General features: G+C 43.5%; 1 protein-coding gene across 3 annotated transcripts in view; it reads left to right on the forward strand.

The window, feature by feature from the left end:
* NAGA (alpha-N-acetylgalactosaminidase) overlaps positions 1-25,520 on the forward strand; it is a 56,691-nt gene that overhangs the window by 23,525 nt on the left and 7,646 nt on the right. Inside the window, exons 1-3 of one of the 3 annotated variants that reach the window (XM_069734056.1) lie at positions 2,804-2,827; positions 11,493-11,662; positions 23,631-23,805. In XM_069734056.1, coding sequence (XP_069590157.1) covers positions 11,508-11,662; positions 23,631-23,805 — 330 coding nt within the window. In that variant the 5' untranslated portion in view covers positions 2,804-2,827; positions 11,493-11,507. Of the gene's footprint in view, positions 1-2,803; positions 2,828-11,404; positions 11,426-11,492; positions 11,663-23,630; positions 23,806-25,520 lie in introns of those variants that run through there. The other 2 variants (XM_069734055.1, XM_069734054.1) reach the window with 2 other exon arrangements.

The raw sequence follows: 25,520 nt of genomic DNA on the forward strand, positions 1-25,520 counted from the left end.
CTCATGTTCAGTTTATGATCTATTAGTATACCCAAGACTTTTTCACATGTGCTGTTGCCTAGCCCTATTCCTCCCATTCTGTATATGCTTTTTTCATTTTTATTGCCCAGATGTAGTACTTAGCATTTTTCCCTATTACATGCAATGACTATGGTGGTGACTATGTGGTGTATTATACTATATGCAGGACTATGGGGAGTGCATTATACACTATAAACAGAGTGAAGTCAAGCCCAATATTGATTTCATGTAGATTTCTCTTTTGTTCATTTACTTTGTACTTTGTTAATTGATAAAAAACTAAGCTATTAACATTTCTATTTTTGAACACATGTGGACGGTACACAAGAGCTGTGCACATGAGATGTCTTCGCAATCTGACAGATTTTGAGTGCTACTTCACGGAAGAGTGGGAAAAGATTTCCAGTTCTAGATGTGCCATAGACGGCTACCCAAAAATACTGAATGCGTCATAATAAATTCAAGTAATATTAGTTTATGGGTGTGCATTTAGTATATATGGATCACATTATTTTAGTTCTTTATGTTTCTTTTTCCTTTTTTTTCACTCTAAAATATTTCCGTTTATTTTTCAATTGAATTGGACAGATAATAGGTGACATCAAAGGTGAAAAAATTCTAAAATGATTCTTCCTGATATGATTTTATTAACATAAAAAAACCCATAGAACTTTAGCAGGTGTGTGTAGAGTTTTTATATCTACTTTATATATTACACTTCATGTATACAATTACATTTAGGTATCACTGTAGTTCAGTCTGCCAGTAAAATGTTCAAGATCTAGCAGCAACCAACATTATATGAAATTGTTAGCTATGAGATTAATCGTTCAACTGCCTCAGAGGTTCCAGCCTCATGTACGGGCCATACAGAACTTCCTGTTCTAAGTATGTGGTGATCAGGTATCAAGAATGAACCCTCACTGATAATTCATAGAAGTGTGGACGGAGTGATTCGTTATCAGTTCCTAGAATCCTTATCTTTTAAGCCTTATTATAGAACACAATTTTAAAAAAGTCTTAGCTTAGGATCCCTATGTTTGGTCGCCGAAAGAAAAAGTGGCACAGCTACAAATTCGACAGCCCCAGCCTCTTAAAAATAGAGGTAAATTAATAAATAGTTAATACGCAATAAACAAAGAAGTCACAAAAATTATATTTTAAACTAAAATAAATATAGGAATAAAGAGGGACGAAATCATAAAATGTTCTTGTTTGGTTATTTCCATGTAAAAAACATATATCACACACATAAGGAGGAGACAAATAATTTGGTCCTCCATCATTATAATGTAAAAGTAAAAGCTTAATTACTTTCAAATGTATTATACAGGGTTGTATGTGAGTGATAAAGCTTTCTTCTTCGCTATTCCTCATGTAAGGGGTGTGGACTGGACTGCCAGTCGTGTCCCTGAAGACATCAATCGTGTTGTGCATATAGTGTTATGCGTCTTTTGTATAGCTTGTGAAGTGTAATATGTTTGCTTTGGTAATGTGTTGGGATATGATAATATTTAGTGCATGAGTAATGTAGAGGTAATACATAAGTGTAATGTGGATAGTGTTGGATAAGACATAGATAGTGACATTAGTGTATAGTATAGGAGGTAGACAGTTGACTGTAAAATAATGTTTTGTGGGGATTTTTTGCCCAGCAACAGACAGCAGAGTAAGTGAGAGTTAAGAGATGGGACTAGCCCACAGTGGGAGGGGTTAGGGCCAGGGAAAGCAGACTACTTCCTGACAGTCAGACAGGAGTTAGAGTTTCACAATGCAAGGAGAAAAAGCAGAGCATAGATGAACATTTCATAAAACAAACTTTATTCAAAAAGTAGTACCAAGACATATACTTTAATATTTGAGATTATATTACTAAGATAAATTAGTAATGAGAGCACAACGATTAATGCTTGAAATATGCTGTAAAAAGGCCCCCCTGCCACCTACCCCCCCACAGAGCTGTAACTGCCAATACAGGAGCACACAAAGGACCCCTGCACCACCCCCCAAAAATAGAGGGGAAAGGGGAAAATGGTAACTAGCCCAACACTATTGACAGGCAGATAAAGGCATCAATGTGCCTGACCTGGAGGGCAAGCACCCATACATGCAGCAGACCACCTCCTGACTGCTTCCCCACCCTGCCCTCGCACCTGGTAAGTCTTTACCCCCATGTTAGCGAATATGATTTTTTATGCCACTATGGTATCCTAGTATGGACACTCTTTCTGCTGCATGTATGGGTGCTTGCCCTCCAGGTCAGGCACATTGATGCCTTTACCTGCCTGTCAATAGTGTTGGGCTAGTTACCATTTTCCCCTTTCCCCTCTATTTTTGGGGGGTGGTGCAGGGGTCCTTTGTGTGCTCCTGTATTGGCAGTTACAGCTCTGTGGGGGGGTAGGCGGCAGGGGGGGCCTTTTTTACAGCATATTTCAAGCATTAATCGTTGTGCTCTCATTACTAATTTATAACGCTCAAATATTAAAGTATATGTCTTTGTACTTCTTTTTGAATAAAGTTTGTTTTATGAAATGTTCATCTATGCTCTGCTTTTTCTCCTTGCATTGTGATATGCTCTGAGCAGATTTAGTGAGTTCGGGGGTGGCTGGCGTTATTTTCGTCAGACCTCGATTTCTCACATTATGCATTTGGGATTTTTGTTTTCAGGAGTTAGAGTTTGGAGAGCGACAAGTGTGCAGTGCTGCCAAGGGGGGATCCACAACTAGAAGAGACTGGAGCGAGAGATAATGAGATCCTAAAGAGAGTTACTGATTAGACTGAGAGACTTTCCAGAAGGCGTTACCGGGTAAGATGCTGAGATTGCTAGTGCCAACGGTAATGGACCTATAGAGTACTGAGAGAGTGGGACTAGTGGGGGACCCGAGCGGTAGATCCAGAGTGTCCATAGTGATAGGACGCGGAACCGCTGAACGAGTTGAGAGAAACTTGCTGATCAGGACTGTGGCCTAGAAGCTGGGTTGTGGTGACGTGGAGATGAAACAGATAAGGTGCAGAGCCCTGGAGTAGCCTACAGAGGAAGGATACAATGAGAATAAAAAGGCTTCTTACTATGAAGGAAACTTGCTTAAGACTGTGTATCCGCTATCCCTTGTATATAACTCTTATCAAGTTCAGTAAATTCCCCATGTTTGAACCAAAGTCTCCTTTATTACTCTGTGGAATTCGTGGTCCTGGCTAGCCAAAACCATTGGCTAAAGGTGTCCGGCACGGGCACAAGGCCCTCACAACACTAACACCAACACCCAGCCAAGACCCATCTTTTCCTGTAGAGTATATATAAATGATCAGGGTCACCTTGCACTCTATATAAGTTGGTGCTTTAAGAGGAAAAAAACAAATCAATATAGTAGAGCAACCTCCAGCACACACAAAAAAAGTGAAAAAATTTGTTCTTGATTTTCAATGGTTAATTTTTATTCTGGGAATTCACAGCCATGAAATGAAGCATAACATAAGAAACTTGTCCCCAACGTTTCGACCGCATACGGTCTTTATTAAGGGTTCAGTCTGTGATTATGGACGGCAACTCGAACGGCAATCCCAGAAAGATGGGATTCCCATATCCCAATACCCCCGAATGCGAAGGAAGAAAAAAATGTCCATCTACCTATACCGCACCGAGCAAAACGACCCAGGATATGGAGACCCCCTGTAAGTATCCACACAAAGAAAGCCCTTTCCTCCCCTTCTACACCGGGATGTAATCTATGTAAGGGAATAGATTATAAATGGTTTAAAGGGATCCCTAAGTATTCTCATCATCCGCACAATAAAAAAGAAGAACTGAAGTAAACTATAATGTAAAAAAGAACATTCATAAAGAATGTATATGTGCCATAAACAGTCATACATAGAAACATGCCGTATCATGCAGTTCTTCTTTTTTATTGTGCGGATGATGAGAATACTTAGGGATCCCTTTAAACCATGTATAATCTATTCCCTTACATAGATTACGTCCCGGTGTAGAAGGGGAGGAAAGGGCTTTCTTTGTGTGGATACTTACAGGGGGTCTCCATATCCTGGGTCGTTTTGCTCGGTGCGGTATAGGTAGATGGACATTTTTTTCTTCCTTCGCATTCGGGGGTATTGGGATATGGTGTTAGGCTATGGACTTCTTAAAAATGGCGCCGGTAAGTGCAGGCGCATTCCCTTTGGCATAGGGCACACAAATATGGTATCCTCCTTAGGGCTTCTTGAATATGGCGCCAGTACACGCATGCGCAGTCGCTCGCCTCTTTCCTCTGCGTCGCCGAAGGTCTCAATTAACTTCCGGTGCGCATCATATGACGTCTGAGAGGGATTTCCTCTAGCGCGCGCCGGAAATGAGTACCGGAGTCGATGCAGTTAGGGATTTGGCGGCAGCGTCTCAGCATGCGAACACCTTACTGGCTGGCCTGATTCTTCAAGGGGTATTTAATGAGGTAAGGTGGGAGAAGGAACACACTCCCCTTGAAAAAGCACGGGCGAAACGCGCGTCGGGGCGTTGCTGGACAGCGGTGCACAACTATGGGTAAGCATTGATCCACTTACGATATTTCATTTTTATATTATATATTGAATTCTCATCTGGGAACAATAGATGTAGATAATACCTCAAAGGATGTCTCTGGGAATCTTATATTTATATGAGAGTAACATTAGTTATAGTGTGCCTCAATGCTTGACATGACATGGTTGGATGCGGTACTTTCGCGGCTCATGGGATTTTGACTAATTCTCTTTGATATAACTCACATGGTGTTATGTACAATTTTTTTTTAAATTTGTTTTCAATAAACTTTATTGATTTTATAGTATTTGTGATATAGTGGTCTGTGGGTACTTGGTACTCATCTTGTGGTAGCTGCCTAGTATGTTCCAAGACGGCCTGTTAACGTTTGGCCACGGCTGTGCTCATATCGGTCGGAACAGGTAAGCGTTCACGGGTCCATGTGGAGGTGGACCGTGACGGCTCCTGCAGTGATGATTCAGAGGAACTGGAGTATGAAGAGGAGTCAATGTGCACAGACTGGATTCCTGCAATCCTTGGAGTTGGCAGAACATGTAGAGCGCCACTCTCACGATCTGTACCCGGTTCCACAACATTTACCCAATGGGCAGTGAGGGAAAGGTATCGTCCCTGTCCATGGTGACTGGTCCACGCATCGGTGGTGAGGTGGACCTTGCTACTGACGGTGTTTAGTAGTGCATGTTTAATGTTTCCCTCCACTTGCTTTTGCAGGGCAGGGATAGCTTGCCTGCTGAAATAAAAGCGGCTGGGCACGTTGTATTGTGGGACTGCCAATGCTATCAAGTTACGGAAGCTGTCAGTCTCCACCAGCCTGAATAACAGCATTTCAAGGGACAGTAGTTTTGCAATGCCAGCATTCAGAGCCTGTGCTCGTGGGTGGTTTGCCGAGAATGGCCGCCTTTTCTCCCATGCCTGTGCTACCGATGGCTGTAGACTGGGCTGGGAGTGTGAGGATGACTTTGAACGTGGTGCTGTGGGTGGAATTACACTGGGTCTCTGGACAACAGTGCCAGAGGTTCTTCCATGGCGATCCTGTGAGGAAGCCGAACCAGCTGTGTGTGAGCTGGAGGAAGAGGCTCCAACACGAGCTGAAGAGGTGGTAGGTGCCGCTGTAGGTTGGCCTAGGTCTTCAGTGTTTTTGGAACTTCACCGCGTGCTTAGTCCGCACATATTTCCACATATTTGTGGTATTGAGGTTGCTGACACTTTTCCCTCTTTTGATTTTCTGATGACACAGCTTGCATTTGACTAAGCAAATGTCAGCTGCAACTGTGTCAAAAAGGACCAGGCACTGCAAGTCTTGGGAGTGCCCGCTTTGGCTTTTGGAAGAGGCATGCTCCTAATGGGTGCTGAAGTGGAGGCTACAGGCAACGCAGTCTTCCCCCTCCCTCTCCCTCTTTGGGCCGTTCGGGGAATCTCTTCCTCAGAGCTGCTCCCACCACCTTCCCGTACCTCACGCCATGATGGGTCAAGGACCTCATCATCTACACTACCCTCTTCCACCAACTGCTTCTCCTGGGTAGTCACGGCAGCACAGTATGCACCAGAAAGTGGCACCTGAGTCTCATCATCAGATGCGAACTGAGGTGTGCTGACCGGAGGCACTGGCCCACCCGCCTCTTCAGATTCGGAGAGACAAAGCTGTTGGGCATCACTGCATACTGCCTCCTCTTCCATTTCTCCAATGCTGCTTAGCTGGGCCCCTCTTTCCAAGCCAAGAGATTCAGAGAACAGAAGTAGAGATGGCTCCTGTCCTGGGCTCTCTGACTGCCTGGGCAATTTGGCAGGTGGTGAAGAGACAGATGGTTGCTCTTCAGTGCTCTGTGCCTGAGAGGATGTGGCACTAATTGAAGTCGATGCGTTAGCTGCCATCCATCCGACAACGGCTTCAATTTGTTCGTCCCGCAGCAGCGGGGTACGGCCAACTCCTACAAAGCTGCGCATGAAGGTCTGTTCCCTGATAAACCTGGGGGATGATGAGTCACCGGTGCCCACAGCAGGCACAGAATCCCCACGTCCTCTCCCTGCTCCACGACCACGTGCCTTACTCCCTGCCTTCTTCATCTTGGTAGACTGATAAAGATAGGCAGAAAAGTACTAAGGGCTTAGTGTGCTTATTCCTGAACAGCTGCTAACAGGTATAAGAAACACTAATTTTATAAAGGGTGGACTACACTTTAATATGAGCTAATGTGGCCTACACAACTATAAAGTGGAGTGTTTGGTGAACTTTATAAACTTTTGGTTTGTTTCGCAGAACAGACTACAGAGTGAGCTGCACTCACACAGAGACCGTGCAGATAGCCATGAACAGCGCTGCAAGGCCAAGAAAAGCTCCTCTATCTAATCCTATATAGTGTTTTTCCACAATCTAGCAGGATACGGATGGAAACTGTTGTGAATTCTGCTCTTGGGCTCCCTCCGGTGGTTATGAGTGGTAGTGCTGCTGTCTTTGGATTGCAGCATTTATCAGGTGTGTCCACTTATTGCAATTTGGACTGAGCTATTTAAGTCTTGCTTGATCCTTTAGTCAGTGCCAGTTGTCCATTGTTTTTGGAGGATTCACATCCCTGACTGGTCTCTCCTGTTTTGCTGTTCTTTTCAACAAAGATAAGTTCTGGCTTTGTTTTTGCTGTCCACATGCTGTGGGCCTTATAGTTCTGTGCATTTTCATGTTTTGTCTTGTCCAGCTTTGTCTGTGTAAGGATTTTTTGCAGCCAAGCTGCATCTCTGGAGATGCAGATATACCCTCCATGTCTTTAGTCAGATGTGGAGTTTGGTATTTTCTGTGGTAGATATTTTCTAGTGTTTTAATACTGACCGCATAGTACTCTGTCCTATTCTTTCTTTTTAGCTACAAAGGCCTCCTTTGCTAAATCCTGATTTCAGTCTGCGTATGTCATTTCCCTCTCCTCTCACAGTCAATATTTGTGGGGGGCTGTCTATCCTTTGGGGATTTTCTCTGAGGCAAGATAGTTTTCCCATTTCTATCTTTAGGGGAAGTTAGTCCTTAGGCTGTGTCGAGGTGTCTAGGGAGTGTTAGGTACATCCCACGGCTACTTCTAGTTGTGGTGCTAAGTTCAGGGTCTGCGGTCAGTACAGGTACCACCTTCTCCAGAGTACGTCACATGCTGCTCCTAGGCCACCAGATCATAACAGTACAACTGGCCACAATGAGTTAAACGCATCTCAGAAGAAAGGAAGGAAAGTGCTAAGCCATTTTTTTTCTGTAGTCTGTTGTGTCTTTCCTTCCCTCTTTTCCTCTGGGTGGCTCAGGAGTTAGGCGCTGGCATGGAGGTTCAGGAATTGGTTTCTCGTGTGGACCAACTTGCTGCTAGAGTACAGGGTATTTCCGATTATATCGTTCAGACTCCGGTTTTAGAGCCTAGAATTCCAACTCCTGATTTGTTTTTTGGGGACAGGTCCAAATTTTTGAGCTTTAAAAATAACTGTAAACTGTTTTTTGCTCTGAAACCCCGTTCTTCTGGTGACCCCATTCAGCAGGTTAAAATTGTTATTTCCCTGCTGCATGGTGATCCTCAGGATTGGGTATTTTCCCTGGAATCTGGGAATCCTGCTTTGCTTAATATAGACACCTTTTTTCAGGCGCTAGGGTTATTGTATGATGAACCTAATTCAGTGGATCATGCAGAGAAGACCTTGTTGGCCCTGAGTCAGGGTCAAGAAGCGGCAGAATCGTATTGCCAGAAATTTAGAAAATGGTCTGTATTGACTAAATGGAATGAGGATGTCTTGGCGGCAATTTTCAGAAAGGGTCTTTCTGAATCTGTTAAAGATGTTATGGTGGGGTTCCCCACGCCTGCTGGTCTGAGTGATTCTATGTCTCTGGCCATTCAGATTGATCGGCGCTTGCGCGAGCGCAGAGTTGTGCACACTGTGGCGTTGTCCTCCGAGCGGAGCCCTGAGCCTATGCAGTGTGATAGGATTTTGTCTAGAGCTGAACGACAAAGATTCAGGCGTCAGAATAGGTTGTGTTTAAAGCGCTGCGGAATATGATAGCGCTATATAAGTAAGCATAATAAATGTAGCAACGTGGCTGCATATGGCATTTACTGTATTTTCTACATGGCATGAGCAAATAGAAAATAAAAGTTGAGAATATATAATTGAAAGAAGTTGTTCACTACTATCCTTAGGTCAATTTTGAATCAGCTGCTCTCGGTGATGGAAGTGCTCATTTTCCGAGCTGCTCCATCTTCTGATATTGGCTGCGGCCTCCTATTGAAATCATAAATCTGTGTTTGTTATTTTTCATTGCAAATACAGTCATGGCCAAAAGTATTGACACCCCTGCAATTCTGTCAGATAGTACTCAGTTTCTTCCTGAAAATGATTGCAATCACAAATTCTTTGGTATTATTATCCTCATTTAATTTGTCTTAAATGAAAAAACACAAAAGAGAATGAAGCAAAAAGCAAAACATTGATCATTTCACACAAAACTCCAAAAATGGGCCAGACAAAAGTATTGACACCCTCAGCCTAATAATTGGTTGCCCAACCTTTACCCAAAATAACTGCGACCAACCGCTTCCGGTAACCATCAATGAGTTTCTTACAATGCTCTGCTGGAATTTTAGACCATTCTTCTTTGGCAAACTGCTCCAGGTCCCTGATATTTTAAGGGTGCCTTCTCCAAACTGCCATTTTTAGATCTCTCCACAGGTGTTCTATGGGATTCAGGTCTGGTCACCATAGAAGTCTCCAGTGCTTTCTCTCAAACCATTTTCTAGTGCTTTTTGAAGTGTGTTTTGGGTCATTGTCCTGCTGGAAGACCCATGACCTCTGAGGGAGACCCAGCTTTCTCACACTGGGCCCTACATTATGCTGCAAAATTTGTTGGTAGTCTTCAGACTTCATAATGCCATGCACACGGTCAAGCAGTCCAGTGCCAGAAGCAGCAAAGCAACCCCAAAACATCAGGGAACCTCCGCCATGTTTGACTGTAGGGACCGTGTTCTTTTCTTTGAATGCCTCTTTCTTTCTCCTGTAAACTCTATGTTGATGCCTTTGCCCAAAAAGCTCTACTTTTGTATCCTCTGACCAGAGAACATTCTTCCAAAACGTTTTAGGCTTTTTCAGGTAAGTTTTGGCAAACTCCAGCCTGGCTTTTTTATGTCTCGGGGTAAGAAGTGGGGTCTTCCTGGGTCTCCTACCATACAGTCCCTTTTCATTCAGACGCCGACGGATAGTACGGGTTGACACTGTTGTACCCTCGGACTGCAGGGCAGCTTGAAATTGTTTGGATGTTAGTCAAGGTTCTTTATCCAACATCCGCACAATCTTGCGTTGAAATCTCTTGTCAATTTTTCTTTTCCGTCCACATCTAGGGAGGTTAGCCACAGTGCCATGGGCTATTAACTTCTTGATGACACTCCGCACGGTAGACACAGGAACATTCAGGTCTTTGGAGATGGACTTGTAGCCTTGAGATTGCTCATGCTTCCTCACAATTTGGTTTCTCAAGTCCTCAGACAGTTCTTTGGTCTTATTTCTTTTCTCCATCCTCAATGTGGTACACACAAGGACACAGGACAGAGGTTGAGTCAACTTTAATCCATGTCAACTGGCTGCAAGTGTGATTTAGTTATTGCCAACACCTGTCAGGTGCCACAGGTAAGTTACAGGTGCTGTTAATTACACAAATTAGAGAAGCATCACATGATTTTTGTCTACCCCCTTTTTTATGTTTGGTGTGCAATTATATCCAATTTGGCTTTAGGACAATTCTTTTTGTGTTTTTTCTTTTAAGACAAATTAAATGAAGATAATAATACCAAATAATTTGTGTTTGCAATCATTTTCAGGAAGAAAATGAGTATTATCTGACAGAATTGCAGGGGTGTCAATACTTTTGGCCATGACTGTAGGGGAAAAAACACAGAAAAAAGATACATGCAACAAATATGCTAAATTTAACACCTGTATATTCAATGTGAATGAAAGGTAAAGCTATGTTTTAACTCTTAGTCACTTCTGCTAGTTTTTAGCCTCTGAAGTTTCCATGAGCCACACCTTGACCACAGCCGGATTGAGCTCAGTCAACATCCGACAGTGCGGGACCAGATTAGAAAATGTGATGTCTAGTGACTGTAGCAGCTGTATGTGTGTTGGGGAATGACAGCTGAATGGTGACTTCATCTCACTAAATCTTGGAGACAAACCTGTAAATCAGGTTTTCCTTCAAACTGCCATTTTGCTCATGTAAATATAACTCCGTAAGACTATACAATGGTTGGACATCTGAGAGGTCAATTGTAAACCGGAAAAAATCCTGAGCACTAATCATCTGAGCAAGAACATTAATGTGATGCTGGACTTGTACCATGGAGCCTCCATTATAGGTCCCATCCTATTTGACAAACAATAGGGCTGCAACCTGCTATGTTTTTTTTTTTCAAGCTAAAATGACACCTCAGTGGCGTATACTGGAAGCTATAAGTCATTGGTGCCCGTCAAGTGACAGCGGTGTGTGTTGTGTTACGGATCTGGAAACGTCTTGTGGCTCCTTTTTTATACCTTTTTTGGCCTAGGTATACTTTGGGAGCTATTCTGGCCGTATATTAGAACATTCCCATAATCTCCCATGCACCAGACGAAGGCCAAAAAGTGTGTTCTTTTGGTCTCCGTCTGACCGGTATGTGCTGGCATACGAAAAGACTGTACTATACACAGCCACAAGTGTAAACCATGTGGTATATTTTTTTACAGTGGGTCTCTATGGTGGACGATGCCCTGGGATCCTTCCTGACAGTGCATACTTTTGGGCACAAACCTCCTGAGCGTATGTGCCCGACTGTCGACAGAAATACCGTTTGTACCTAGCCTAAGCCACAATACAACCAAATGGTAACTTAGTATGAAATATATAATTAATTTTTTCTTGAATCACTCATAACATGTTCTACTTTTATAGATACAAGTGGCCAAAATGCATCTGCTATTCGTGGGCATAGTCTTTGCCCTGTCGTCGCTGGTCTCATCTTTGGACAATGGACTAGTCAGGACGCCCCCCATGGGCTGGATGACGTGGGAGCGCTACAGATGCAACATCAACTGTGAAACTGACCCAGATAATTGTATAGGGTAAGTCTGATTGTTGACTGTACGTGAGTTCATTGTTTTTCAACTGCAGTTATTAGCAAAAGGAGACTGTCACCAAAGTAGTGCTAGCCTTAGTGCAGACAGTGCGATTCAGTGACTGCTGCCAGAATCCTAGCAAACTATGTTTTACTTTAGAATGGTGCAACGTTTTGAAACAACATGTCTTAAAGAGGATATCGTGTATCAAAATAGGTGATAACTTTGATTGCAGGAGGTCCCACCATTAGGACCCCCACTGATCCCGACAACAGAGCTCTGACTTGCTTTTTTTTTCTATGGCCACAGATTCTTTACGGAGTCTCAACAGTACCAAAAAACCATGACACGAGCAGGGGTGCACATGCACGGTACTCACTACAATCAAGTGGGGCACTTCAAGGCCTCCTTCTAGGGATCAGTAGTGGTCCCAGCTTAGATACATCCAACATGTTATCTGTCCTATAAATGGGGGATAACTTGTTAAGTTGTGAAAACCCTTTTAAAGGGAACCTGTCATCCGATTATGCTTTGAAGATGGCTTCTTCTAGTGCTGCTCTACGTGTTTGACGAGTCTTTTATTATGTAAGAGACCTGTCAATCGCCTCTAGCAGCCCTGAAAAAAGCCATCTGAGGTAGAGCTGAACAAGTCTCGTTTCCGGCTATGATCCCCGGTTAGATCTTCAAAGTACTTTTCTTTTCTCCAAAATTCTCGGAGTGTTTCAAAGTAAAATATACCTGTCTGCAGTCATGAAGCCAGGATCTGATTAATGCTGCTCATAAGGGGTTACATTTTAAATATTCATGGCCCGTATTAAATAAAAAATAAAAAAATTCAAAACCCGCGGGAGCTGTACTTCCCCCATCATCCCCATCCATTAGATATAAGTAATGCATGTTCAGTGAATGCATTAAAATACTCACCAGTCATGGTTTTCCGCCAATTCCGGCAGTACATCATGTGACCGCAGTTATGACCAACCATTTAGCACAGTGTTTCTGTGTGGGCCACAAGTCACTTTCTCAATGTAAGCCTATGAGACTTAGAACCAGGCTCTCATAGACTTCAATTAACAAATGAACTAACGGTCCACGGTGTGAGCCAAGAGGAAAGAGCTGCAGCCACATGGTGCAGGAGGGAGAACGGAGCGGCGCTGGAAACGGCAGAAGACTGCAACTAGTAATTATTAGATTGGTTATTCTCACAATTGCATTTTGTTTTCCACAAGGAACAGTAATTGCATTTTCTTGTTGAATGGGCGGTCTTCTTCAGACCTGCTTAAACTACATTTTCCAGTAGAACCTACTTCTCCTCAGTGCTGCAGACCCCCCTCCTGTGTGCTCCTTATAAGTCTCACCTATGAATTATAATCAACCAATCTAAGTATAGCATTCCCCTTAAGAGTCTGTGCAAGTGTTTGTCTTATGATGGCTGGAGATGGGCTTCAACTATCAGGACAAGCTTAGCCCTTCTTTCAATAATTGTGGAAACTGTACCCATCGGAAGGTCTGCAGAAGGTTTTCAGTCATTACTGCAGTATTCTGGTCATGGTCTCAAACTATGCATCTTGGGAACCTTTGTGTCATCAACATATGACCTGATGATAATAATGCTTTATAAAGTAAGAAAGAAAACTCAGAACTTTGACACTGTGTAAAGAAAACCGAACAAGGTGACGGCAAAACAAGTTGGAGCGCTTTCTCCAAGTTAAATTGGGTTCATATATCTTAACGTCCTGTAAATATCATGGTGGAAGAATCTCGTGTTCCTTCTCGTATATTTTTTTAACTGATTCTTGTCTGTATTTCAAGATGTCTTTGAAGAAAAAACTGAAGTAGATGGTATCGGTTCTCCATTTTGGCTTTTTTCTTTCATTGGTATAGAGAACTGTGACAGATATTGGTAGGATGCCCGGCATTATTGCATTTATTATTTCAACTTTTTGACAGTATCTTTAGCAGACAAGATTTTAGGGTGCATAAAAAGAGATGAAATCTTATGGATCCTCTCCTAAAAAGGAGATTGGGACGTTAGACTCCATTCAATAGGCGGCAACTAGATTATTACAAGGGATGGAGGTCTCTGATACAATGAAAGGTTAGAAAAGTTGGGCTTGTTTAAATTCTAAAAAATACACCTCAGAGGGATCTCGTTTATATGGATAAATACATGTGGGGCCAATACAAAGGAATGGCATATGATTTATACCTTCCTAGGACCTTACAAAGAACCAGGATCTAAGGGGTAACATTTCTCCTTGTGGAAAGTGACATGTCGGCGTAGAGAGACTTTTAGGCTGGATTCACACTTGCGTTTCAAAACGCATGCGTTTAAAAAAAAACCGCGTGGTGAAAAAACGCATGGAAACGCGTGCAAACACTGCGTTTTTTTGACACATGCATTTTTGCATGTGGTGAAAAAAAGCAGAGTTTTGACGCGTTTACATGCGTTTTTTCATGCGTTTGCGTTTTTTAAACGCATGCTGAGAAATGTGTGACAGCTGCCAATCATCAAAATAAAGTAAAAAACCCACTATAAACAGAAATAGTTAGGGTTAGGGGTAGGGATCATAACCCTAACCCTAAAGGGATCATAACCCTACCCCTAAGCCTAAAGGGATCCTGTTGTGAATTCTGTGGCAGAGCTCCCTCCTGTGGTCACAAGTGGTACTTCGGCTGATTCTCTCTGTGAGCTTCTGTTGGTGGAGGGAAGTGGTACTGCGGCTTCTGAGTTTCCTCCCTCAGGTGATCTGGTGAGGTCGTTAGGTGCTTCTCTACTTAACTCCACCTAATGCTTTGATCCTGGCTTCCTGTCAATGTTCCAGTGTTGGACTTGCTTTTCCCTGGATCATTCCTGTGGCCTGCTGCTCTGCATAGCTAAGTTCTTCTTTGCTATTTGTTTGCTATTTTTTCTGTCCAGCTTGTCTAATTTGTTGCTGGAAGCTCTGGGACGCAAAGGGTGTACCTCCGTGCCGTTAGTTCGGTACGGAGGGTCTTTTTGCCCCCTTTGCGTGGTTTTCTTTAGGGTTTTGTGTAGACCGCAAAGTTACCTTTTCTATCCTCGATCTGTTAAGAAAGTCGGGCCTCACTTTGCTGAATCTATTTCATCTCTACGTTTGTCTTTTCATCTTAACTCACAGTCATTATATGTGGGGGGCTGCCTTTTCCTTTGGGGTATTTCTCTGAGGCAAGGTAGGCTTATTTTCTATCTTCAGGCTAGTTAGTTTCTCAGGCTGTGCCGAGTTGCATAGGCAGAGTTAGGCGCAATCCACGGCTGCCTCTAGTGTTGTTTGGAGAGGATTAGGGATTGCGGTCTGCAGAGTTCCCACGTCTCAGAGCTCGTTCTATGATTTTGGGTTATTGTCAGATCACTGTATGTGCTCTGACCGCTATGTCCATTGTAGTACTGAATTGCCTTTCATAACAGTACAGGAAGCCAAAAGTACTAATGATTCTCAATAGAGGGAAAAAAGAAGTTCTGAGACCATTTTTTTTTCTTTGCACTGTGTTTTGCCTTTTTTTTCCCCTAGACATTTGGGTGGTTCAGTACACAGGTGTAACGATGGACATTAGAAGTCTGTCTTCATTTGTGGATCAGCTCTCGGCAAGAGTACAAAAGATTCAAGACACTATTGATCAGAAAGCTATGTTGGAACCAAGAATTCCTATTCCTGATTTGTTTTTTGGAGATAGAACTAAGTTTCTGAGTTTCAAAAATAATTGTAAATTATTTCTGGCCTTGAAACCTCGCTCCTCTGGTGATCCAGTTCAACAGGTTTTGATTGTTATTTCTTTTTTGCGCGGCGACCCTCAGGACTGGGCATTTTCTCTTGCGCCAGGAGATCCTGCATTGAGTAATATCGATGCGTTTTTCCTGGCGCTCGGATTGCTGTACGATGAACCTAATTCAGTGGATCAGGCAGAGAAAAATTTGCTGGCTCTTTGTCAGGGTCAGGATGAGATAGAGGTATATTGTCAGAAATTTAGAAAGTGGTCCGTGCTCACTCAATGGAATGAATCTGCGCTGGCAGCTATGTTCAGAAAGGGTCTCTCTGAAGCCCCTAAGGATGTCATGGTGGGATTTCCTATGCCTGCTGGTTTGAATGAGTCTATGTCTTTGGCCATTCAGATCGGTCGACGCTTGTGTGAGCGTAAATCTGTGCACCATTTGGCGGTATTACCTGAGCTTAAACCTGAGCCTATGCAGTGCGATAGGACTTTGACCAGAGTTAAACGGCAAGAACACAGACGTCTGAATGGGCTGTGTTTCTACTGTGGTGATTCCACTCATGCTATCTCTGATTGTCCTAAGCGCACTAAGCGGTTCGCTAGGTCTGCCACCATTGGTACGGTACAGTCAAAATTTCTTCTGTCCGTTACCTTGATCTGCTCTTTGTCATCGTATTCTGTCATGGCATTTGTGGATTCAGGCGCTGCCCTGAATTTGATGGACTTGGAGTATGCTAAGCGTTGTGGGTTTCTCTTAGAGCCCTTGCAGTGTCCTATTCCATTGAGAGGAATTGATGCCACGCCTTTGGCCAAGAATAAGCCTCAATACTGGACCCAGCTGACCATGTGCATGGCTCCTGCAAATCAGGAGGTTATTCGCTTTCTGGTGTTGCATAATCTGCATGATGTGGTCGTGTTGGGGTTGCCATGGCTACAAGCCCATAATTCAGTATTAGATTGGAAATCCATGTCGGTGTCCAGCTGGGGTTGTCAGGGGGTACATGGTGATGTTCCATTTCTGTCATTTTCGTCATCCACCCCTTCTGAGGTTCCAGAGTTCTTGTCTGATTACCGGGATGTATTTGATGAGCCCAAGTCCGATGCCCTACCTCCGCATAGGGATTGTGATTGTGCTATCAATTTGATTCCTGGTAGTAAATTCCCAAAAGGTCGACTGTTTAATTTATCCGTGCCTGAGCACGCCGCTATGCGCAGTTATGTGAAGGAATCCCTGGAGAAGGGGCATATTCGCCCGTCATCGTCACCATTAGGAGCAGGGTTCTTTTTTGTAGCCAAGAAGGATGGTTCGCTGAGACCTTGTATAGATTACCGCCTTCTAAATAAGATCACGGTTAAATTTCAGTACCCCTTGCCATTGTTATCTGACTTGTTTGCTCGGATTAAGTGGGCTAGTTGGTTCACCAAGATAGATCTTCGTGGTGCGTATAATCTGGTGCGTATCAGGCGAGGAGATGAATGGAAAACTGCATTTAATACGCCCGAGGGTCATTTTGAGTATCTAGTGATGCCATTCGGACTTGCCAATGCTCCATCAGTGTTTCAGTCCTTTATGCATGACATCTTCCGAGAGTACCTGGATAAATTCCTGATTGTGTACTTGGATGACATTTTGATCTTCTCGGATGATTGGGAGTCTCATGTGAAGCAGGTCAGAACAGTTTTTCAGGTCCTGCGTGCTAATTCTTTGTTTGTGAAGGGATCAAAGTGTCTCTTTGGTGTGCAGAAGGTTTCATTTTTGGGGTTCATCTTTTCCCCTTCTACTATCGAGATGGATCCTGTTAAGGTCCAAGCCATCCATGATTGGACTCAGCCGACATCTCTGAAAAGTCTGCAAAAGTTCCTGGGCTTTGCTAATTTTTATCGTCGCTTCATCTGCAATTTTTCTAGTATTGCCAAACCATTGACCGATTTGACCAAGAAGGGTGCTGATTTGGTCAATTGGTCTTCTGCTGCTGTGGAAGCTTTTCAAGACTTGAAGCGTCGTTTTTCTTCTGCCCCTGTGTTGTGTCAACCAGATGTTTCTCTTCCGTTCCAGGTCGAGGTTGATGCTTCTGAGATTGGAGCAGGGGCTGTTTTGTCGCAGAGAGGTTCTGATTGCTCAGTGATGAAACCATGCGCTTTTTTTTCCAGGAAGTTTTCGCCTGCTGAGCGAAATTATGATGTGGGCAACCGAGAGTTGCTGGCCATGAAGTGGGCATTCGAGGAGTGGCGTCATTGGCTTGAAGGAGCTAAGCATCGCGTGGTGGTATTGACTGATCATAAGAACTTGACTTATCTTGAGTCTGCTAAGCGGTTGAATCCTAGACAGGCTCGTTGGTCGCTGTTTTTTGCCCGTTTTGACTTTGTGATTTCGTACCTTCCGGGCTCTAAAAATGTGAAGGCGGATGCTCTGTCTAGGAGTTTTGTGCCCGACTCTCCGGGTTTGTCTGAGCCGGCGGGTATCCTCAAGGAAGGAGTAATTGTGTCTGCCATCTCCCCTGATTTGCGGCGGGTGCTGCAAAAATTTCAGGCTAATAAACATGATCGTTGTCCAGCAGAGAGACTGTTTGTCCCTGATAGGTGGACCAATAAAGTTATCTCTGAGGTTCATTGTTCGGTGTTGGCTGGTCATCCTGGAATCTTTGGTACCAGAGAGTTGGTGGCTAGATCCTTTTGGTGGCCGTCTCTGTCGCGGGATGTGCGTGTTTTTGTGCAGTCCTGTGGGATTTGTGCTCGGGCTAAGCCCTGCTGTTCTCGTGCCAGTGGGTTGCTTTTGCCCTTGCCGGTCCCGAAGAGGCCTTGGACACATATCTCTATGGATTTTATTTCTGATCTTCCTGTTTCTCAAAAGATGTCAGTCATTTGGGTGGTCTGTGATCGCTTTTCTAAGATGGTCCATCTGGTACCCTTGTCTAAATTCCTCCTCTGATTTGGTGCCATTGTTCTTCCAGCATGTGGTTCGTTTACATGGCATTCCAGAGAATATCGTTTCTGACAGAGGTTCCCAGTTTGTTTCAAGGTTTTGGCGAGCCTTTTGTGGTAGGATGGGCATTGACTTGTCTTTTTCCTCGGCTTTCCATCCTCAGACTAATCGCCAGACCGAACGAACCAATCAGACCTTGGAAACATATCTGAGATGCTTTGTTTCTGCCAATCAGGATGAGTGGGTGTCCTTTTTGCCTTTGGCTGAGTTCGCCCTTAATAATCGGGCCAGCTCGGCTACCTTGGTTTCGCCATTTTTCTGCAATTCTGGGTTCCATCCTCGTTTCTCTTCAGGACAGGTTGAGTCTTCGGACTGTCCTGGTGTGGATACTGTGGTGGACAGGTTGCAGCAGATTTGGACTCATGTAGTGGACAATTTGACCTTGTCCCAGGAGAAGGCTCAACGTTTCGCTAATCGCAGACGCCGTTTGGGTCCCCGACTTCGTGTTGGGGATCTGGTTTGGTTATCTTCTCGTCATATTCCTATGAAGGTTTCCTCTCCTAAGTTTAAACCTCGTTTCATTGGTCCGTATAGGATTTCTGAGGTTCTTAATCCTGTGTCTTTTCGTCTGACCCTTCCAGATTCTTTTTCCATACATAACGTATTCCATAGGTCATTGTTGCGGAGATACGTGGCACCTATGGTTCCATCTGTTGATCCTCCTGCCCCGGTTTTGGTGGAGGGGGAATTGGAGTATATTGTGGAGAAGATTTTGGATTCTCGTGTTTCTAGACGGAAACTCCAGTATCTGGTTAAATGGAAGGATTATGCTCAGGAAGATAATTCCTGGGTTTTTGCCTCTGATGTCCATGCTCCCGATCTTGTTCGTGCCTTTCATGTGGCTCATCCTGGTCGGCCTGGGGGCTCTGGTGAGGGTTCGGTGACCCCTCCTCAAGGGGGGGGGTACTGTTGTGAATTCTGTGGCAAAGCTCCCTCCTGTGGTCACAAGTGGTACTTCGGCTGATTCTCTCTGTGAGCTTCTGTTGGTGGAGGGAAGTGGTACTGCGGCTTCTGAGTTTCCTCCCTCAGGTGATCTGGTGAGGTCGTTAGGTGCTTCTCTACTTAACTCCACCTAATGCTTTGATCCTGGCTTCCTGTCAATGTTCCAGTGTTGGACTTGCTTTTCCCTGGATCATTCCTGTGGCCTGCTGCTCTGCATAGCTAAGTTCTTCTTTGCTATTTGTTTGCTATTTTTTCTGTCCAGCTTGTCTAATTTGTTGCTGGAAGCTCTGGGACGCAAAGGGTGTACCTCCCTGCCGTTAGTTCGGTACGGAGGGTCTTTTTGCCCCCTTTGCGTGGTTTTCTTTAGGGTTTTGTGTAGACCGCAAAGTTACCTTTTCTATCCTCGATCTGTTAAGAAAGTCAGGCCTCACTTTGCTGAATCTATTTCATCTCTACGTTTGTCTTTTCATCTTAACTCACAGTCATTATATGTGGGGGGCTGCCTTTTCCTTTGGGGTATTTCTCTGAGGCAAGGTAGGCTTATTTTCTATCTTCAGGCTATTTAGTTTCTCAGGCTGTGCCGAGTTGCATAGGCAGAGTTAGGCGCAATCCACGGCTGCCTCTAGTGTTGTTTGGAGAGGATTAGGGATTGCAGTCTGCAGAGTTCCCACGTCTCAGAGCTCGTTCTATGATTTTGGGTTATTGTCAGATCACTGTATATGCTCTGACCGCTATGTCCATTGTAGTACTGAATTGCCTTTCATAACAGGATCCTAACCCTAAAGGGATTAGGGTTAGGGGTAGGGTTAGGATCCCTTTAGGGTTAGGGGTAGGGTTAGGATCCCTTTAGGGTTAGGGGTAGGGTTAGGGTTAGGATCCCTTTAGGGGTAGGGTTAGGGATAGGGTTAGGGATAGGCTTAGGATCCCGTTAGGGTTAGGATCCCGTTAGGGTTAGGATCCCTTTATCACCTTTATGGTGGGGGGTGGCATATCAGTGTGTTTTCTGTTTTTTTTTTTAATAAAAACGCATGCGTTTTTAAAGCAAACGCATGTGCTTAAAAACGCAGGCGTTTCCATTGACTCCAATGTATTTTTTGACACAAAAAAACCGCATGAAAACGCATGCGTTTTTATGTGTTAAAAAAACGCCTCTCAAAAATACAAGTTGCATTTCTGAAAAAGAACGCATGCAGCAAAAAAACGCATGCGTTTCAAAACGCGACCAAACGCGTACAACAAAAAACGCATGCGTTTTCAATGTTAAATATAGGAAAAAAAACATGCTTTTTTTGTGCAAAAAAACGCTGCAGACAAAAACGCAAGTGTGAAACCACCCTTAGGCCATGCATTGTTTTTCTGGGAAATTTAAATATGCAAATTGTCTCTTTAGAAAGGTAGAGGAGATGAACTCTAATGCCACTTACTGGAAGTAGCAATGCTAAAAGTCAATATCAGCCCTTTAATGAGCCTTGTCATATGTCTTAGGATTTGACTGTCAGATCTCATGGTTTGCACTGCCGAATAAGCCCTGAGCCAATCAAATTCGCTCAACTCTAATCCTAAGTCTTATAATAATGCTCATTAAAGGGTTGATATTGACTTTTAGGATTGTTACTTCCAATAGGTTCAAGTCCTGTAACTCCCTGAAGAGGCAATTAGCATAAAGAACCAGGGGACATTCATTACGGATGAAGGAAAGAGGATTCTGGCAGCTAAATAGGAAAAGGTTCTTTACAGTTAGAGCAGTCCTACTGGAATAATGAGATCTTAATCTGCGCATGTGCTGCCTCCGACTCCATTTTCCTGCAGCCCACCGCTGGGAGATCAATGGCTCCTGCCTCACATTGCCCCACTCCTGACGCTGCCGTCTTCCTGCAGCGGTTACCCTGCTCCTGCCTTTTTTCTTATTTATCTCCTCAAAATTTGGGGTGCCTCAGATTCTCCTCTGGTAGAGGCCGGGAGAGCAGGGCAAGGTTTCAATTTCTTTTCATATCGGACAACTGAAGGCAATTTATGAACTACGGTAAATTGTGGCTAGAACAGACTAGTTAATCCATTTTAACCTATTAATTATCTTGTCTGAAGAAAGATACAAACTCTTATCCGGAGTCAGTTTAAACTTCTTGAAGTAATTTTCCATCTTCACTTCTTTATACGTTGATTCTTTAGCCACATTTTAAGGAAACTAAATTATGTTTTTGTTGGGGGAAAAAAAAGTAAAAAAAGAAGTGGTAAATCACGATCAGGAAATCCCCACAGATTCTACATGACATTTGTCCATTATTATTATTATTTTTTTTAGCTTGTTGCTTGTACACAAAGATATGCTGAGAGCAGGACATTGCTCCTTACAGTGAGGAAGACATGTAGAAAATGTAAGGATTCCTCCAGATGGCTGAGATGGCATGCCTGCAACTTCCTTGGAGTCTACATAAGTACTACGATCAGTCTCATAGAGGGACTTAGTAAAAAAAAAAAAAAAAAATACAATATTTTTTTTAAAAATGGCAAATAAAAAAATATATACCGTATATACTCGAGTATAAGCCGAGATTTTCAGCCCATTTTTTTTGGCTGAAAGTGCCCCTCTCGGGTTATACTCGAGTCGTTGTCCCAGGGGGTAGGTGGGGGAGGGGGAGCGGCAGCTGTCAAATCATACTTGCCTGCTCCCGGCACGTCTCTGCATGTCCCTGCTTCTCCGGCGCCCGCAGCTCTTCCTACGTTCAGCGGTCACGTGGTACCGCTCATTAAAGTAATGGATATGAATGCATATTCATTACTCTAATGAGCGGTACGATGTGACCGCTGAACATAGGAAGAAGCTGCCGGCTCCCGGAGAACATCTGTCAGTGTGAAGCTGCCACACCGGGAGCAGGTGAGTATAACGGGGGAAGGTGAGCTTTCCGATATTCACCTGTCTTCGTTCCACCGCTGCGCGCCGCTCTGTCTTCCGCGTCCTCTGCCTGTGTAGTTCAGGTCAGAGGGCGCGATGACGTGGTTAGTGTGCGTGCCACCCTCTGCCTGAACAGTCACTGCAGAGGATACAGAAGACGGAGTGGCACGCAGCGATGGAACGAGGACAGGTGAATATCGCAAGTGCCGGTGTCCCCGCCTGCTCAGGACAAGAGGTGAGTGTCATTTTTTTTTTTTATCGCAGCAGCAGCATATGGGGCAAATGTTTCTATGGAGCATCTTATGGGGCCATCAACCTTTATGCAGGATTGTATGGGGCACATTTTTTATGGAGCATCTTATAGGGCCATAATCAACCTAAGAAGGATTGTATGGGGCACATTTTCTATGGAGCATCTTATGGGGCCATAATCAACCTTTGCGCAGCATTATATGGGGCAAATATCTTTATGGAGCATCTTATGGGGCATATTTTTGTATGAAGCATCTTATGGGGCCCATCATAAACTTTATAGAGCATTATATGGGGCATATTTTATTATGGAGCATCTTGTGGGGCCCATCATGAACTGTATGGAGCATTATATGGGGCTCCTGATTCAATATGGATATTCAAAAACACTTAACCTACTGATGTCTCAATTAATTTTACTTTTATTGGTATCTATTTTTATTTTTGAAATTTACCAGTAGCTGCTGCATTTCCCACCCTAGGCTTATACTCGAGTCATTTTTTTTTTGTGGCAAAATTAGGGGTCTCTGCTTATACTCGGGTTGGCTTATACTCGAGTATATATGGTATATATTGTATCCATAAATACATATTTTTCTAGAAAAAAAAAAGTAAAGGCAAAAAACATATGCTTTTTCGCCATATCGCTGAACAAAAAGTGAAATAAAACGCGATCAAAAAGGCGAATGTACGGTAAATAAAAATGGTACCGCTGACAAGATCATCTTCAAAATGTCTGAAACGTGTCTGGAAATATAATTTTTTTTGTTTGGCCTGTTATCCTTAGTCATGTGACAAAGCTGTTTTAAAGGGTTGATATTGCCTTTTTTTAGGATTGCTACATCCAATAGAGGACACTAAAGATCAAGTGCTTTTCTGTTCTGAAGGGGCAATTTGCATAAAAAAGGCTTAATCACTGGAAAGGTCAAACTGAATCCAAACTAATGAACATGTTAGGGGGACATCTCAACACCATCTTCTAGGGTAAAGCGGTCACTCCAGAGTGCTTGGCACAGAGCACTTCGGTAATGTCAATGTAGTCTAACCATTTCTTGTTTGAATGGGGCAGTATGAATCTGGCTGCATCTGCTGATACCACCCTCGTTAAATAATAAGAAATCTAGATTGCAGGATTATTATTATTTTTTAATCGATTTTGGTTTAATATTTTCTAGTGAAGAATTAATAAAGAGAATAGCAGACAAAATGGTTGACAGTGGATGGAGGGATCTTGGTTACGTTTACATCAGCATCGATGATTGCTGGACCCTAAAGCAGAGAGACTCTAGTGGACGACTTCAACCTGACCCAAAAAGGTTTCCAAGTGGTATTAAGGCACTTGCAGATTATGTAAGTACAAGTATGTAATATTTCCATCAACCATTTATGTAATAAGAATTATTTATAATATATTGTGATTTATCTTCTACATTAATTATACTATTCCTTTAAAAACTGTGTACAAGCTTACCTAGAAGACTTGATGCTGTTTTGAAGATGATGGGTGGTCACACCAAATAATGATGTGATTTTAGATTTTTTTTTTCCCTCACTAGGATTTTGCTAATTGATAAAAATAAATTATTAGCACTTCTACTTTTGAAAACATTCTTACTTTCCAGAATTTTTTCCAGACTGCACAGAAAAATGGAGTACAAGTCCAAACAAGATTTTTTATATAATAAACGATATAATTTTATTACTAAATATGATACGATACAAAACTAAGTAGACCGAAACAGACAAGGCACCTGTTGTGTTCGGTCAGGGTGACCGACGCTGCTTTAAGGGGTCCGCTGGGGTGATGTTATGGCAGCTAGATGGTATACCTTCCCACAAGTGAAGTATGTCCCCAGGGCTTCCCAGTATGTAGATAGTAGAATGGTGAGAGGTGCAGTGAAGAACAAGGACACAGGATTGCAGTCTCTTTACCTTGTTTACTGTTGGTTTCAGCAGCCACAGTCCAGAGCACCAGATCACAGAGCAGGCAGGGTCCGGCCGGTTTAGAGGCAAGTCCAGAGTCCCCTTGTCCAGGTGGAAATCAATAGCCTTCCCTTGCGCTGTAGTGGTGTAGTACCTTACTGCTAAGCCTCTCGTAAGGTCTTCACAGATGTGGTGTCTCTCTCTCTGTCCCCCGTATAGGATAGGACAAAACCTGTATGACTGGTGACTTGAGCCTATTTATAGGGTCTCTCAGATAGCCCGGCAATGTGGGGTGTCACCGTGCCTCCTAGGTGTAGGTGCGGACAGGTAACGTGCAATTAGCTGTCCTGCCGGTCTCTGAAGTAAGGTGTAAGGGTCCTTACTACCTCGGTGTCTGGTTACCGGTTATCTGCGCCTCAGAAGGAGGCAGCCTGCTCGGGGCTTGTCCCCCTCTGGTCTCCTCTTCCGCGCTTTGCTTTCCTGCACGCTCACTGCAACGTATTCGGGTTCCTATCTGTCTCTTTCCTGGGAGCTGCAGCTCTTAGGGCATGCACAACTCCGTGAACTCTCTCACCTCTGTCCTCTGACAGGAACTCGCTCCTGCCAGGAACAGCTTCCCTGAAGGACTGACTAACTTTCCCTCCAAAAACCACAATATATATATGTAGGGGAGTCACCTAGTAAAATAGGATCTCCCTTGTGGCCTGGAGTGTGAATATGTTGCATGTTTGTGGTACCTGGCGACAGTTATCCTTTCTTGCTTCCAAACGTAACATCACTCTCCCCGTGAGGAAAGCGACATTACTGTGACGACCAGGACCCTGGGGTGCCACATATTTATGTAATAGCAAAATTAAACAAAGTTACACTTATTTGGTATCGCTGTGTCTGTAACCACCTGCCCTATAAAACTTATAAAACCGTCACACTAGTTAACACATTCAATGAATGTGTATAAAAAAAAACACAAGGCAAAAACAATGCTTTTTCATCATACCTCCAAACAAAAAGCTGAATTTAAAGCAATCAAAAATAACAATGTAAATAAAAATGGTATACCTGAAAATGTCTTCTTGTCCCGCAAAAAACAAGCCACCATACAGCTCTAACAGTGGAAAAAGAAAAACGTTATAGCTCTCAGA

This window comes from Ranitomeya imitator, chromosome 7 (assembly GCF_032444005.1).
Source record: "Ranitomeya imitator isolate aRanImi1 chromosome 7, aRanImi1.pri, whole genome shotgun sequence".
Lineage (NCBI taxonomy): Eukaryota > Metazoa > Chordata > Amphibia > Anura > Dendrobatidae > Ranitomeya > Ranitomeya imitator.